Genomic DNA, 17,140 nt, shown 5'->3' on the forward strand with positions numbered 1-17,140 from the left:
TGCAGCCCCAGAGCCCTGAGGTGAGCCCGGCTCCCTGTACCTGATTCGTTCTTCTCAATGATCTCCACCACCTGGCCCACGCACAGGCTGATCTCCGAGCTCTCCTGCTTCTGGTAGTCGGCCACCACGACATACTGCTCCAGCACCAGGGGCTCGGCCGAGGCCCCGTCAGCTCCTGCACAGGGGGACAAGAACCGACCCGTGTGCCAGGTCAGCACCGGCCCCGGGGCACCCAGCACCCCCAGGACACCCCGGGGACCCCGGCGTGACAGCGGTGAGCCAGAGATTTGGGCAGAGCGAGGGGGGAGAGATCAAACCGGCAGCCAGGTGAGGTGGGGACAGCCAGGTGAGACCCACCAGAGCCATCCAAGCATCCTCCACCAGCCACCGCCAGCACAGGAGCTCACAGCTCCTTCAGGGACAGAGCACAGCAACGGATCTGCCTTCTCTCTCCCATCCCGGGGGGAACAGCCAGCCCACTTCCTCCAAATCCCTGCTGAGTTCTGTTCATTCCCTTCTTACCATATTTTTTTGGGGAAAAAATTGCCCAGTCCTGAGCATCCCCTGATTTGGGCAGCCTGGGGATTTGGGGAGCCCCCTGTGCACGCCCCAAAGCCCAGAGCCTGCAGGGGTTCAGCTGCAGAGCCCCGGAGCCCCGCAGGGAGGTGTTTGTAGGGCAGGGCAGCATCCCCTGCCCGCACAGCCCCGCCGTGCTCATCCCTGCCCTGCCCTGCCAGCCCCTCCCGCCGCACAGCCCGGTGTCCCGGCAGGAAAAACGGGACAAAAACCACCCCGAGGAGGGGCAGAACACAGCGGGAACAAAGCGATCCTGGGGCCAGAGAGAGGAGAGGCGGGAGCTGCGCGATCGCCGGGGAACGGAGCTGGACCGGCGGCAGGTGGCACTGCGGGATAACCGGGATAACCGGGGGATAACCAGGAGAACGGAGGGATAACCGGGATAACCGGGGGATAACCGGGATAACCGGAGGGATAACCGGGGCAACCATGGGATAACCGAGACACCGAGAGAATGGAGGGATAACTGGGATAACCGTGGGATAACCGGGACACCGGAGGGATAACCGGCATAACCATGGGATAACCGGGAGAATTGTGGGATAACCGGGATAACCGTGGAATAACCGGGACACCGGGAGAATGGAGGGATAACCGGGATAACCGGGATAACCGGGAGATAACCGGGACACTGGGAGAACGGCGGGATACGGTCGGGATACCAGAACTGCAGGAAAACCGGGATACTGGGGAGCACTGCAGGACACCGGGAGAACTGCAGGGTAACCGGGACACCGGGAACACTGTGGGATAGCCGGGACACCGGGAGCAGGGCAGGATAGGGCAGGACAGCGGGAGAACAGCTGGGATCCCGGGATCACTGCAGGATAATCGGGACACACGGGGCCACTGCCAGCCGCCGGTGTCACTGGAGGGCAGCGAGGCCAGCCTGGTGCCCGGTCTGTGCTTTGCAGTTTTCCTTTAGGGCACAGCTCTGGATGTGGATCCCCTGGCCTGGCACTGCCACTCACATCTGTCACCACGCCACAGACACGAGTGTCCCCTGCACAGAGCACAGCCCCCCTCTCCCCACATGCCAGGGAGCACCAGGGCTTGGCAGGACACTGCCAGTGCCCGGTGCCCAGCTGGGCATTCCCTGGGGTACATCCCCCATGAACTCCCATGAGAATATTCTATTTTCTCTTATATTCTCTTATATTCTCAGGTACCCAGAGTGCCACAGCACTTCTCCATCTGCCTCCAAAAACCTCCAAGCAGCACAGAAGTCTCAAAAAAAATCTTTTCTAGGACTCCCCTCCACTGCGATGAGAGGAAATTGTCTTTACAGTTTGCTGGGTGAAGGGCTGGGTGTTAACAGCTTTGGAATGGGTTCTGATGTCTCTACTGACTTCGGGCAGTAGGGCATGGTAGACATGGGAACTCCTCTGATTTGAATTTTGTGCCAAAGAGGGACCAATTGTTCAAATGTTCTTTTGCTAAGTGGGAAAGACTTAGCAGGTGCCTTTCATTCAACCTGCACTGGTGAATGTGTGTGAGGCATTGGAGTCACTGGTAAGGGTGACTTGAAGTTATTTGGGGTTGCTGGAGATCATTGGAGTCCTGGTCAGGGTTACCTGAGGGCATTGGAGTATTTTTAAATTGATCCAGGGGTTACTTGAGGTCATTTGAGGCCACGACTGGGGTTACTTGAGGTCATTTGGGGTTACCTGAGGTCATTTGGGGTTACTTGAGGTCATTTGGGGTTACCTGAGGTCATTTGGGTGTTAACATCTTTGAGATGGAGCCTAATGTCTCTGGGAGTTTAAAAAGGAAGCTGCATCCTCAAAAACCTCCAGAGGGAAAAACCCACGGCCCTGTGCCCCAGTGGCCTCTCCCTTTACTCAAATCAAGTCCCACTGTCTCCTTTTTGGGCACAAACCTCTGGTGTTTGTGGCTTTTCCTGAGCTCTGGCTTCCAACCCAACACTGCCCTGCAGCTCCCCAGCCTGGCAAGGAGGACACTGGGATGTTATTCGGGTCTCCCCCAGTGTGGTGAGGTTTAATTGAGACTTGAAAAGTGCTCTGGAAAGAGGAGAGAGATCATTACTACAGCACAAGTGATCCAAAGGAATCTCACACCTGACTGCAGGTGTTTCGTTTACAGGGCCTGTGCTTTACTCTGAGACTCAAATTTTGGCAGGGCAAAAATCACCTCTGGGCCAGCAGAAATACAGGACAATCCCCTCCCAGGTTCCAAGGGTGTTAAATTCCTCAGGGAGAGGGAGTTCCTTGGGACAGCTGGGTGAAATGCAGCAAAGAAATTCAGCCTCATACCAGGAATGAGTTTCCATGGCAAACACACCTGCACCAGGCACTCCCCAGTCACATCAGAGGTCTCTCAACAGATCTTTCCTATGGGAGAATCTATTTCAGGGCATGGGAAACCCAATGTGCCATCCCCACGCTGAAGGACACGGTCTGGCAGGTCCTCAGGATTCCCAGGGTGTTCTGCTGCCTCCTGGAGAAGTTCTCCTGCTCACAAGGTCACCACCTCTCCCAGCTGGTTCAGAGAATGCCAGACCACCACCAAGGTTTAGGTGAACCCCGTGTCTGCAGGCCAGTGTTGTTTAAAGGAGAAGGAAGGAACTGTCTGTGTCCACCTGCCATAAACAGCTCCAGGTGAGCTGGCCAGGGGCAGAGGATCTGCTCCTGCTCATCAAAGCTTCCTCCACACCAAACCCCAGAGGTGGGGCAGCAGACAGAGTTTAAAATAGCCCCTCAAAGTGAACGGTGGATGCTGGGACTGTCCGTTCTAGCAGCTCAATTAAAGGTTTGAGCTTAAAGGATCTGAGGATGTACCCAGCCCCTGAGAGAAGAATAACAACTGTAGGGAGAGATAAATGCTCCCCTTCCTGCCTCCCTGGCTGTAATTACCCCCGTGCCTCTGGGGCTATTTGTAGTTTCAGCAGCCAGTTCTGGATCCTCCAAAGTACCCATTAAACCAGCAAGAGAGGTGGCAAACTGAGCTTGGAGGAAGAGGTAGGCGTTAATTTCGGGAGCGTTTTCACCTGCCCTCATCATCCTCAACCACAAAAACACCAAAAACACACCCTGGAGGGAGCAGCAGCATCCTGGGCACGGCCAGATTGGGCTGCTCGGAATAGCAGCGGTGTAAAGGTTCCCAGGGAGATGGGGACAGCAGCAGAGAAGGGGTCTGCAGCCAGCTCAGGCAGGAGCACAGGCTGTGCATCCTCAGCTGTGACAGGGACACTGGGGTGGCCTAGAAAAGGGGAATCTATCGAGTCTAGGGACCACCGAGGCCCTTGGGCTGGGCTTGCAGAGCTGATGCTGGCCCTGGATGCAGGAGGGACACTCAGCACAGCCCAGAGCACCCACCCCGCTCTCAGCCAACCCAAAAATCCTTGCAGGTTCTGTTTGGCCACAAACTTGGCCTCTCACCCAAGGGCTGAGATGGACAAACCCAGCAGGAAATCTCAGCTATGGGGCTGCTTGGGATGTTTCCAGCTTTTCCAGTTTCTGGCTTTGCAAGTGCCAGAAGTGAGGAACTTCTGGCAGAGCTTGGACATCGGTGCTCCCAGAGGGAAACAAAGAGCTCAGCACTCAATTGGGGCACAGGGTTTGGAGCCTGTTGTACACTCCAGCCTTTGCCTAATGCCTCTCCCAAAAACGTCATTCTTTGGATAAAGTCCCTTCCTCCTCTGCCTGTGTGGGTCAGATCCAGAGCTCTCAGGACAGCCCCTCTCCTTCCAGACCTGAGGAGTTTGGGATGATCCCTTCTGCAAGGGGGAATTTCCTCCTGCTCTGACGTGAAATGGGCACTGAACACTGGGCTGAATTCTTTGCAAACGCTCTCATCTCTCCAGGGATTATTCCAGAATGTGGAAAGCAATCACATGGAAATACCATCCACCAGTGGAGTTTCAGAAAGCTCCCTTGGCTGCTGCGTTTTCACAAACACTGCAGGGTTTGGGGTCTCTCCACTGCAGGGACATTCCACAGCACAGCCAAAGGCACGTGGGCACACAAGAAAGCAGCTAAACCCAAACTGGCAAAGGGGCATTTGAGGTCTCTGCCAGCCTCCTCGGGCAGCTCCACCCAAATAGAAACTCTGGAGGCAGTTTCAGGTTCGCCTGCACCAACCCGTGGCTCTCCATCTGTGCTTCTGTGGAACTGAGGGAGGCAGAGAGAACAGAAACACCCAGAACAGTCTCGGGGATGACTGAGGGATGCCTGCTTTTAGACATCCCTAAATCAGTGGCCAAGGCACAGCCCCAGAGTCTGGGGAACAATCCACCCCCTGCAAGCTGTGCAGGGCCCACGCCTCGGGCTCAGGCAGGTGGGGTTACAAATGCTGGTAAAAAAAGCTAAGCAAAGAAAGCAGATTTTATTTCCAGTGCTCACACGCACACCGGGCCCTCCTGGAAACTCCAAATGTCACCTGAGTCTCGTGGTCACCACAGGAGCAGCACTTGGAGCCACTCTGCACCCCAGTGTTTGCTCAAACCCCGTTTCCAAGCCTGCCTTGCTGCTGCCAGGACCTCAGAGCTCTTTCCAACTCTGCTCAAGAGCAGTTCACTCCCTCTCTGGCAATTGGGAAATTCCTTCTTGGAAAATCCTCGTGATTTTTGCTTGTTAGCAGCTGTTGGATGACCCCTCCTCAGGGACATCCTGGACTGAAGGAATATTTTTTGTGCCTTGCTGCACATTTGCTACCTCAAAGCAGGCCTGGATTGAGGACCCAATGAAGCATCAGGGATTTCCTCAAGGTATAGAGGAGTTGGGGTGACAGCAGCTGAACCAAATCCTGTTTCTGCTGCCAGGAAATGCAAGGCAGTGAGATAAATCCCTGAACATGTCTGGCACGAGGCATCAACCCTGTGCAATGTTACTGAGAGCAAGCACCTTTCCCTGGTGGCTGCTGCCAGGGGCAGAACAGCACATCTGCCCTGCCAGAGCAGGCTCTGCCTTGGATGCCATCCAAATCTTCCTTCTCAATGGAGAACTCCTGCTTCTCTAACAGGCAGCGTCCTTAAATTGAATTTTGCCCTCACTGAACTGAGTCATGCAGCAGAAATTTTCCTCCTCTTCTTCTCAACCCTTCCCTTGTCCCCAGCACTTCAGAGCAGAGCCAGGCTGTGCTTGCAAACAGCTCAAGAGAGCTTTAAAATGACCATCCCAATGTCCTGCTCGGACAGAGAGCAGTCAGAGACTGAGCAGAAAATGCTTTAACCAATTCTAGTAAAGCCCTGTGAGTCCCACAGGACTCAGCCCACGAGATCACCACCACCACCACCAGAGCTTCCCATCCCTAGCAGCAGTCTCAGTGAAGACACTGAGAGCCTGCAGCTCCTCTGGACAGTGGAATCAGGTCTTTGATTCCTGCTGTGCCTCTCCTCTCTCCTGCAGGAGGAACCCCCTCACCACAAACAAGGGAGTTTGCTCACACAGGCGATGGCAGTGCCAGCTCTCTGGATAAAATCCTTCCCACCACTGATTTCAGCAGAACCTCCACGCAGCCACAGCTCAGACCTTCCTTCCCAAAGAGCCTCACACCATTTTTATACCTTCTGCAGCTCCAGGAGCTGAAAGATGCCTCCTTAACCCACGGATCAAAGGCTCTTCCACTCCTCTCTCCTGCTCTTTTCGGGAAGCTCAAATAACCCTAAACCACACCCACAGGGGGGGCTTTCAGAGCTGTCCCCCTCTCCTGAGCAGCAAGGGCAGAGCATCCCAGACCCACCCACCCTCCCCAGGCCCCCAGCTGGGGCCAGGCTGGAGGAGAGCCGTGGTCCTGCTGCACTCCCAGCCCCACACTCCTCCCCAGGCAGCTCAGACTCTCCTCTGCACTCCTGAAACTTTGCAGACCCTCAGCAGGACCTGGGGCACGTCCCCTGCATGTGGAGCTGCACCAAGAGCCAAGCCCCAGCCCCTGTGCCACCAGCCACCACAGAAAGCCACCACAGGGGACGTGACAGCTCCTGGCAAGGGTGACAAGCTTCCTGCCCCCCCGGCTGAGCAGGTGTCCCCCCAGAGGAAGGCAGAGCAGAGCAGGGCAGAGCAGCTGTTAGTACCTCTCTGCAGGAAAGAGGCCGTTCTCTGGATAATCCCTGCTGAGGAACAAAAGCACGGGAGACAAGGCATGAGGCAGGGAGGGGACGGGCTGGGGGCTCCAGCACTGCTCACAGGAGTGCAGGGGGGAGGCCAGGGAGTGCTGGAGCTGTGGGTGTCTGCCCCACCTTGGGCAGCACCACGGGGGCTCAGGAAATCCCAGAGGGTGGGGGGTCCCTGTGCTGGGAGCCCCACGGGGAGCAGAGCAGGGCTGGGAGCTGGCCCCACACAGGAGAGCTCGGCTGTGGGTGCAAGGAGGAGCTGGTGTGAGCAGCAGGGAGGAAAGGAGTCCTTACCAGACCTCTTCTTTCCAATGGGCTCCCTGAAAAAGAGAAGGGAGAGCGTCAGCAGAGCGAGGGGACAGCTGGGGTGAGTGACAAACCCAGCCAGGAGCGCACAGTGCTGGCTCTGGTGGGGCCACTGACCTCCCTCAACCAGCTCATGTGTCCAAGGCCATCACCCACCCTGCACACAGCCCTGCCTCCCTCCCTTCATTTAGAAATTTAATGTTTTGTGCTTTCCTCGGTGGGCTCGGGTGCTGGCCTGCCCTTACAGCTTCCACCCCTTGGGAACCCATCCACGGAAGTATCAATAAAAGTCAATAAAACGCCAAGATGGAGTGGAAACAAACAGGGCACGGTTAGAGAAACTGGAGCCTGCTGAGTTCAGAGAGCTCAGGCTGTGCAAAGACCTGAGCACCATGTCCCAGGCGCAGACACCAACAGAGGAATCCATGGAGCACCCCAAAGATTTCTCAACACAGCAGCATTGCAGAGCTACATCAGAGTTAATTAAGAAGCCCCATTAAAATCCCCCCAGTTCAGAGGAATGACAGGGAAGGGAGGCACAGCAAGGGGAGATGAGCAGGCTGGAGATCAGCAGGTGGGAATGGCACCCTGTGCTGAGGGGAAGCACTGGTGCTTTTCCCTGCCTTCTGCTAAACCCATCACTGTAACTCATCCCCTGCTTCCTTTCCTGGCTGCTCCATCTGAGTGAGGGGGCAAGCATGGAGCTGCAATTCCACTCTGCAGCCGGGACGTTCCTGGCAGGGACACAAAGAGCTGCAGCTCTGGAGAGCAGCAGCCCTGGCCCAAGCACCTCAGAGGGGACAGGAGCTCAGACAAGACAGGAAACAGCAATAAACTCCAGTCAGCATCTCCTCCTGCTCCTGCTCCTCCTGCTCCCTGGAAGCTCACAGCTCCAGCAGGAGAGAAGGGAAAACCACTCTGCCTTCCACTGTAAATCTCATTTATCTCCAGTCCCCAGCAGCCAGGGCACAGTCATGAGGCCCAGGTGTGGCAGGGGGACACCAACCAGCCCCCCAGGGGTGTAAAACCCAGGAATGCCTCTCCAGCTGCTCCCCAGAACTCTGAGGGGTTTCTGTGTGACTCAGAGCTCTGAGCTGACCCCACAGGCTCAGGGGGCTCAGCTCAGTGTCCTTCAAGAACCTCATCATCCCCTGAAAGGAAACTGTGACACATGGAGAACTCTTAGCACATCCAGCAATCCCTTTGCCATGGTTTTTTAGGAAAAGAGAGTCAGGTTCCTCAAGCATCTCCTCTAAGCAAGATCCCTGTGGATGCAGGGGTGGGAAGGAGTGAGGTGGGGAGCACAGGGTTCAGCAAAGTGAGCAGACTGGGAGGTGAATTAAAAACAACGAGGCTGCTTTTCAACAGCTGTAAGACAACTGTTAAACTACTCACTGCAGGATGCTGGGGACACTGAAATTCTTCATGGGCTCACAGGGTGATAATTCAGGCCAGAAATGTTAATTAAAAGTCATTAATTATAAACTCAAGTCTAAAGAAGAGTTGTTACAAGCTGCCTTGAGTTTATAAACTCTTTTCTAAGGCACTTTTGGTGGCTGCTGGGCCAGGCAGGTCCCAGAGCTGCAGGGAGGTGGCCCTGAGGTTGTCACACAGAAAACCCCACCTTGCAGTGGGACTCACAGGAGAAAAGTGTCCCCAGACGTGGCTCTGGGGACCTCAGCACTGGCCCTGCTGCCACAGCCAGCTCAGGGAATAGGTGAAGCACCAACACAAGGAAAACAACCCCAGCTGCTGCAAACCCACACAGGAGCCACACCAAATGGGATGGAAGTGAGGTCAGCATTCCAAGAAAACATCTCCTCATACAAAAAAAAACCAAACCTCTCTGGTAAAAGAAAAAATCCTGCTGTAATACAGTAAAGTCACCAAAATAGCTGTCAGGAGGGGGTTCATGTCCTGAGCGTTCAGCAAGCTGGGAGATGTTTGCAGAATGTATGGAGGCAGGAATGGGGCACAAGAGAGCCCTTGTGTGGGAGAGGGGATGTTTAGCAAATGCTCCAGCAGCACTGAAAGGAGCCCCTGTCCCCACAGCCCAGGGCCACTGCAGAGTCAGCCAAGCTCAGAACCTCAGAAAAGCCAGAGCTCTGTCCAGGGAGCTGGCACAAAGCAGGTTTCTGCAGGAATTGGGTATTTCTGGCTGCTGACATCCAGGAAAGCCAGTTCTCCGCAGGAAGGGAAGGAGGAGGCTGTCCTGGAGCTGAACTCCTGGTGAATGTGCACGTGGGCATCAGGAGAAATGCAAACCCACCAGCTTTGTGTACAAGCTGTGATCTGCCTGGAGAGCAGGACACGACCCCAGGGCCACAAGGCAGCAAGAATCCTTATCCAGACCAACATCCAACTCATGGGTCTCTGGTTCAGCAGCAAAAGCTCCTGGAGTGGCTTCCTCCATCCTAAAGCAGGGACTGAGCTCAAAGCAATAACTTTTATAAATGTCTTATACATGATGGGCTGCTGAGCTCCCCAAAAAACCCAGTGGAAGAAGCTTTGATTGAAGAGGTTTCTCGTGCCCAGGGGTACATCCCACCCCCAGCCTCTGGGAGCAGCCCCACGACAGCCCCTGACCCATCACAGCCCACCTGGCAGTGTGGAAATTGAATAAATAACTGTGGAAAATGAATAAAGAACTGTGGAAAATGAATAAATAACTACTTGGTAATATCAATAACTTGTTAGTCATTAATATTAATAACTTATTGCTAACTATTAGGGCTTCTCTACAGAGTTGACCTGGGCTCCCTCATGTCCCACAGCTGGATTTCAGCTGGAGGAGAGAGCAGCTCAATGCCTTGACTCAGCAGTGGCTCCATGCCCAGCCCTTCAGACTTCCCAGCCTCACTCCAGCAGCTCTGCTGTGGTTAAAATCAGCTCTGGACTGCAAAAGTGTGCACACAGCAACCCCCAGCTCAGCAGCCCAGCATCCTGTGCTGGTCAGACCTGCTGGGAGACGTGGGGAGCAGGAATTTGATGACTTCTCTTTGAAGCTGCAGGGCTTCCATCCAACACGGAGGAGAAAAATCCCACATCCCTCAGGTTGCTAAGGTTTCCAGAGATTTCTTTTTCCATAACCATTTCTCTTCTCCTTCTTCCCTCACTGCTCTTCACCAGTTCCTCTGGGTTCAGCCTCAGTCTGGGCAGCCCTGTGAGCTGGGAGCAGGGGAGAAATTCCAGTCCAGAGCTTGCTGGCCAGGGATCCACGTCACAAAAGCCACCAGTTGTCACTGCCAGCAGAAACCCTGCCACCTCCCTCTGCTCTCCTGTTTGCTGGGGTCTCTGCAGGCAGGAGTGCACAGGGAACTTGGGGATGAGGAGAGAGGGGATGGAGGGAGGGCTCCACCTCCCCCTTCCACCCACCAAATGCTGGAGACTCCTGTCTCAGCTCTGATATCCTGCCCAGCCAGGAGCAGTGGTGGAAGGGGAGGAATAAAGTCAGAATTTGACCCTTTTCCTCTCCTCGGGACAGGCTGGGAGGTTGGGAAGGGCTGAGGAGCTCAGCTGAGAGCCAGCAGTGAGCAGCTGGTGTTGCTCAGCACAGGGCTGCTGAAGGGAGCTGCACTGCAGGGAAAGCAGGAGAGCCCTGCCTCAGCCCAGGGAGAGCTCCAGCTCTGGGGAAAACAACACCACAGAGCCTGGGGAGAAATGCTTGGGCTGTCCAACCTCCTCTTTCCATTCCCAAACACTGCCAGAACCAAGGACTGAATTGCACAAACTGCAGTTAAAGCAGAGCTCCATAACTGCAGTTAAAGCAGAATTCTATAACTGCAGTTAAAGCAGAGCTCCAACAACTACAGTTAAACCAGAATTCCACAAACTGCAGTTAAACCAGAGCTCCATGAACTGCAGTTAAACCAGAGCTCCAATAACTACAGTTAAACCAGAGCTCCAATAACTACAGTTAAACCAGAATTCCATGAACTGCAGTTAAAGCAGAATTCTATAACTGCAGTTAAAGCAGAGCTCCAACAACTACGGTTAAACCAGAATTCCACAAACTGCAGTTAAACCAGAATTCCATGAACTGCAGTTAAACCAAAATTCCATGAACTGCAGTTAAACCAGAATTCCACAAACTACAGTTAAACCAGAGCTCCACGAGCTGCAGTTAAAGCAGAATTCTGTAACTGCAGTTAAAGCAGAGCTCCAAGGACTGCAGCCAGCTGTGGCCCCTGGCAGGGTTTGACGTGCTGGGGTGGTGTGAGCTGGGTGCAGCCTCACCTGCAGCCCAGGCAGAACAAGCACAGGATGGGTCCAACAGCCCTCACAGGCACGTCCCCTTCACTGCCACCAGCTGCCACCCTCGAGGGCAGGGGGTGACCAGAAGTGTCAGCCAGGGAAGCCAAGGGAAGGGACAGGGAGCAGGAGGGCTCCTGTGAGAGTGGCTCACCAGTCCTTTCTCCCCTCCCTCACTCCCACCTTTCAGCCACCCAACATAAAAATCTGTCTTTTCCTTTTGTTTTTTTCCTTTTTTTGTTTTCCCTTTCCCCCACTCCATTCATGGCCTGGCTCCCTTTCAGATTCCCAGAGCAAAGGATTTATCTGCTGGATGAGGGATGACATCCGGCCAAAGCCCGGCCACGCCACCAGCTCTGATGCAGCCCCGCCGTCTATCACAGCTCCCATCTCGTTATTGCTGAGCTGGCAGCACTCCAGGCCTCGGGAATGGGCTCCCAATCCCTCCAGAGGAGACAGTCAAGGACTTCTATTAATTAACATTTTGAATTGTAGCTAATAAATACCCTTCTGGCGTTTGGAACGGGGTGGGGGACACGACGGGGGTGTCCTTGAGATGCTGCAGGGTTTGGCTGCTGGAGGCAAAGGGACAAGGGGCACCCACTGAGCCCTCTGTGTGCTGCAAGCTTGAATCTCCCCCCTGGAGAGGGCAGGCAGGGATACAGCACATTGTCCATGGAGAGGAGAAAGGGAAGCAGCACATTGTCCATGGAGAGGGCAAGCAGGGATACAGCACATTGTCCATGGAGAGGAGAAAGGGATACAGCACATTGTCCATGGAGAGGGGCAGGGATGCAGCACATTGTCCATGGAGAGGAGAAAGGGAAGCAGCACATTGTCCATGGAGAGGAGAAAGGGATACAGCACATTGTCCATGGAGAGGGGCAGGGATGCAGCACATTGTCCATGGAGAGGAGAAAGGGATACAGCACATTGTCCATGGAGAGGAGAAAGGGATACAGCACATTGTCCATGGAGAGGAGAAAGGGATGCAGCACATTGTCCATGGAGAGGAGAAAGGGATGCAGCACATTGTCCATGGAGAGGGGCAGGGATACAGCACATTGTCCATGGAGAGGGGCAGGGATACAGCACATTGTCCATGGAGAGGGGCAGGGATACAGCACATTGTCCATGGAGAGGAGAAAGGGAAGCAGCACATTGTCCATGGAGAGGAGAAAGGGAAGCAGCACATTGTCCATGGAGAGGGGCAGGCAGGAGAAGCTCCATCACCACTGCTGGATTCAGCATCACCCGCTCACCCACCCAGCCCTGCAATAGCCAAAACCTCACAAATACACTGAATTTCACACCCAGGACCCTGTGGATTGTCCCACCATGAGAAACTGGGCTCCAGCCAGTCCCTTGTCTCTCAGAGCCAAAGCAGGGAGGTGACAGGGGACTGGCACTGAGGGCTGGGAGCTCCAGCTCAGCACAGCAGCTCGCAGGGCTGCCCCACTCAGCACCCAAAGGTCTCCCCCAACACCTGAATGCTCTGCCCACCCTGCCTCCTTTCTGGCTCAGCCTAAAAGACAGAATAAAGGTGAGGAGAGCAGGAGTGAGACTGAAGCTGCCCATCCATCCCCCATGGCTGAAGCTCCCTCAGCTCCAGGCGGGTCCAAGACCTGACTCCTGCTGCAGAGCAGCTCCTCCCCCTCATGCAGGGCTCAAAGATCCACACACAGGCAGTGCCCCACATCCCAAAACAGCCCCACCCTGTGATACACCCCCCTCTGCTGTCCCTGCAAGCTCATCTTGTCCTGGTGTCCCTCGCTTGCCCCTGAGCTGAGCCTTCCCTAAAGGATGACCTTCCCTAAAGGATGACCTTCCCTGAGGAATGACCTCCCTTCCCTAAAGGATGACCTTCCCTGAGGAATGACCCTCCTTGAGGGATGACCTTCCCTGAGGGATGACCCACGGGGCAGCAGGTTAAGTGGTGAGCAGTAGCTGGGCAGGACAGATGAGAGCATCAGCGACAGCCAGCAATTAGTTAATGGGCTCTGGGGCTCTCAGACCAATCTCATCAGTGACCACGAGCTGCAGGAGAAATGATGACAGGCCAAGGCAACAGGAACAGGAGCCAAAAGAGGAAAGCAGGGTGGGGGGAAGGGGGAATTAAGAGAGGGAATGAGAAGAATCAAAAACCCAGGGAGAAGATGTAGTCCACCCAAGCACAATACTGAGCTGGAGACCTGACAGGCTCAGCTGCTGCTCAGGGGAGAAAAACAAAACCCCTTTATCAACCTCCACACCCTTCCAATACAGAAGGGTGTCAAATCAATTTATTGCCTTTCCCTGACCATCCATCAGGCCTCCTCCGCTGCTCAGGCTCTGCTGGAGCCGTGTCACACGCAGCAGGAGAGGGAGAGCAGCACACAGGGCTCGGGGGCGGCTGCTCAGATTTGTGCTGCTCGTGATCAGCAGGAGATGGGTGGCTCCTGGCCAGGGCAGCTCACAGTCACAAGACTCAGAACCACGCCGAGTTGTGTAAGGCACGCACGACTCCCTGCAAACCCTCCTGGGTCTGCACGGAGAGGCCCTGGAGCCTTGTCATGGATGGGGCTGGTGGATGTGGCCGAGGGAAAGGCCCTCACACCAGGCAGAGGTTGTTGCAAACGTGTGAAGAGAGGCTTTTCAGGCTGATCATGCTGTTTGCACAGGCTGAGGAAGAGACCAGCACTTCATGGGGTCCCAGAGAAGAGTTTCCACTTCCCCACTGGAGAAAAGTGTCCACATGGAGCTGCACAGCCTCCCCACGGACACCTCCAAATCCCAGAGCTGTGACTCATAAGGGAATTGCTGATGAACACCAGAGTCGAGGGGATCAGCAAATCCAAGGCAGTTTGTGTCTCACCACCATCCCAGTTTGTGACATCACCATCCCAGTTTGTGTCTCACCACCATCCCAGTTCATGTCCCACACCCATCCCAGTTCATGTCCCATCACCATCGCAGTTTGTCTCACCCCCATCCCCATCCCAGTTTGTGTCTCACCATCCCAGTTTGTGTCTCACCCTCATCCCAGTCTGTCCCAGCCCCATCCCAGTCTGTCTTGTCCCCATCCCAGTCTGTCCCAGCCCCCTCCCAGCAGAGGCAGCCCCTCCCCACTCACTCTTTGGGGGGGGTCAGGTCATCGGGCCGTGTCTCGAAGAACTGCAGCACCTCCTCGCACTGGGAGATGTAGGGAGGCAGCTGGATCAGAGCCTGGGGAGCAAACAGAGACAGGGTGATGGGAACCCCCAAAACTGGGCCAGGAGCCCAGGGAGGACTCCTGGGAGTGCAGGGGCAGGAGTGGCACCCAAGGGTTCCCAGCACAGGCTGGAGAGAATCACAGCAAACCCAGAAAGCAAAGCCCAGAGAGCCCCACTTGCACCCACCACCCCTCCATGCTGCAATTAAGGCTAAAGGAGAATAAGCAGAGACTGCCCAGGCCGTGCTTTGCCAGCTCCAGCCTTTGGGGCAGATGTTGTGCCACAGGGTGAGAGCCCCAGGGCTGTCCATGCAGCCACCCTTGGGAAAGGCTGGGCAGTTCACACGTGGCAGACTCTCAGTGCCATCCCAGCACGTCCTAAAAATGCTGCCCTGGGCAGTGGCAGCTTGGGGAGGGGCAGGGAGAGAAGCAAGGGAGGGAACAGCACAGACACCAGGGCTGGGAGGCTGCTCTGCTGCTGTGGAATGGCAGGAGATGGAAAATTCCCTCTGCTTCTTTCCCTTCAAGGAATTGATTGTGAAAAAAGCTTCAACAGTGGGACCTGCAGGGTGAGAGTGCCTGGCTGGGGGGCCAATGGAAAAAGGGAGCATTTAAAATCAGGGAGCAAAGCTGCAGCCGGAGCTGGAGCAGATTTATAACCAGTTTTGTTAACCATTTATAACCAGTTTTCTGTACCATTCCCCCTCCCCTCTGCCTGCTGCCCCAGCAGTCTCATGACAGCAGCGTGGGCACAGCAAACCTCCCCTCATTTCTGTCCTGGGGACAAAGCCACAGCTGCAGAGCCTCGGGGTGACCACGGGGATCAGATGTGGCTCCTTCCAGCCCCAAGTGCTGCCCCCACAGCCCTGGCAGCAGGCAGCCCCTGGCAGCACAGCAGACTGCACACCACTAATCACTGAGAGCCACACTGAGCAGGATCATGAGACACAGCAGAGAGAAAACCACTCCCTCCACGCCTTCTGGGCCCAGGGAAGGGCTATTCAAGTATCAGGTTTTGCATGGATGCCATTCCCATGTGGTGCCACTCCCCAGCTCCAGCATCCCATGATCTAAGTGGTTTCCCCCTGCCAAAATCACTGGGATTTTGTGGCCTGCAGAAGGCTCTGAGAGCAGGGGGTGATCCCAGAGAGAACTCTGTGCTGGAAAAAGAGGAGAAACAAGGCCACAGCTCATTTCCCAGGATGTTTTGGAGGAAGCCCACCTAGAGCTGACTCTGCTGAGCCAAGCAGGCCACCCTGCTGTCCTGCTGGCCACACCAAGAACAGTGGCACAAATGTCCTGGTGTCTGTCCCACCTCTGTCCCTGCCACCGGAGCAGTGAGCTGGGCAGGAACATCAGCACACAGCTCATTTTACACCCCTGGTCAGTCCACAGCCAGCTCAGCTCAGCTGCTTTCCGGGCAGGCAGCACAGCCCAAGGCCAGGCAGGGAGAGCTGGAATCCCTGGGTGATGCATTAACGGGGGAGGAGAGCACAGCTCCCTGAGAGGCTCATAGAACATCAGCCATTACGTTCCAGTTGTTAAGTCAAATGGGTTCATTATATTTTATGCCACTAATGGCATCGCTCTGAAAGCGGCAGCTGCAGCATTTTATCACTGAGGGACGTTTTCTTCCCCAAAATTGAATTTACGGCTGTGCCTGTCTGTGTAGCTGACACAGTTCAGTGGCTCAGGGGCCACCAGCTTCCCCCCACGACAGCTCAGAGCACCCCTTGTACCACATCTCCATCACCCTGCCCTCATCTGCTGCGCTGGCCTCATCTGCAGCCCCTCTGCAGAGCTGTCAAGATGCATTTCCCAGTGCATCTCCCTCCCTGAGTTGTTATTCCAGCCACGGCCACGGGCCTGGCTGAGGCCCAAACCCCACAGCCTCCCCCCGTCCCTCACCTAAGGGATGGGGTGGATATTTTACCATTTCCCCCATCTTCTCCCGTGGGTTTTACAGTCTTTGCATGTGTTTCTAACAACATTCAGATTGGATTTTGGAGGTACCAGTCCTACCCAGTACTAATGCGTGTCTTTGACACGACGAGATTGCGACACACTTGATCTGTGTGAAAATAATTTGTCGTGAACTTCAGTATTTTGTTTCCCCCTGCCAAAAAAATCTGCCCTAAAATCATAATTTCCCTTACACTTCAGCCCAGTTTTTATATCCTTCAGGGGTATGGAGCAAATTGTCTCAGCCTTCTCTCTGTTCCAATAATTTTGGAGGTACAAGTCATCTTACCCTGTTTTTATAACCAGTAACTGGAGTTTGTATCCCCAGTTTGGAACCACCCCACCATCCTACAGCCTCAAATGCTGTCTGCTGCATAAAACAGGAGCCTTTTTCCCAGAGAAAAGGGGAAAGGGAAAGGAAAAGGGAAAGGGAAAGGGAAAGGGAAAGGGAAAGGGAAAGGGAAAGGGAGAGGGAGAGGGAGAGGGAGAGGGAAGGAAGGGAAGAAAGGGAGAAAGTGGAAAAGGGGAAAAGGGAAGAAGGGGAAAAGGGGAAAAAGGGGAAAAGGGGAAAAGGGGAAAAGGGGAAAAGGGGAAAAGGGGAAAAGGGGGAAAAGGGGAAAAGGGGAAAAAGGGGAAAAGGGGAAAAGGGGAAAAGGGGAAAAAGGGGAAAAAGGGGAAAAGGGGGAAAGGGAAAAGGGGAAAAGGGGAAAAGGGGAAAAGGGGAAAAGGGGAAAAGGGAAAAAGGGAAAAGGGGAAAAGGGGAAAAGGGGAAAAGGGGAAAAGGG

The 17,140-nt window shown here is 54.8% G+C and overlaps 1 protein-coding gene across 3 annotated transcripts in view; it reads right to left on the reverse strand.

Moving 5' to 3' along the window:
* The window catches only part of SH3PXD2B (SH3 and PX domains 2B), a 64,024-nt gene that overhangs the window by 14,514 nt on the left and 32,370 nt on the right, over positions 1–17,140 (reverse strand). The window contains exons 5-8 of one of the 3 annotated variants that reach the window (XM_063413557.1): positions 14,316–14,407; positions 6,941–6,966; positions 6,608–6,643; positions 41–175 (exon numbers count right to left, since the gene is read on the reverse strand). In XM_063413557.1, the coding sequence (XP_063269627.1) occupies positions 41–175; positions 6,608–6,643; positions 6,941–6,966; positions 14,316–14,407 (289 nt within the window). Of the gene's footprint in view, positions 1–40; positions 176–6,607; positions 6,647–6,940; positions 6,967–14,315; positions 14,408–17,140 lie in introns of all 3 variants that reach the window. The other 2 variants (XM_063413556.1, XM_063413558.1) reach the window with 2 other exon arrangements.

This window comes from Prinia subflava, chromosome 16, assembly GCF_021018805.1.
Source record: "Prinia subflava isolate CZ2003 ecotype Zambia chromosome 16, Cam_Psub_1.2, whole genome shotgun sequence".
Taxonomy (NCBI): Eukaryota; Metazoa; Chordata; class Aves; order Passeriformes; family Cisticolidae; genus Prinia; species Prinia subflava.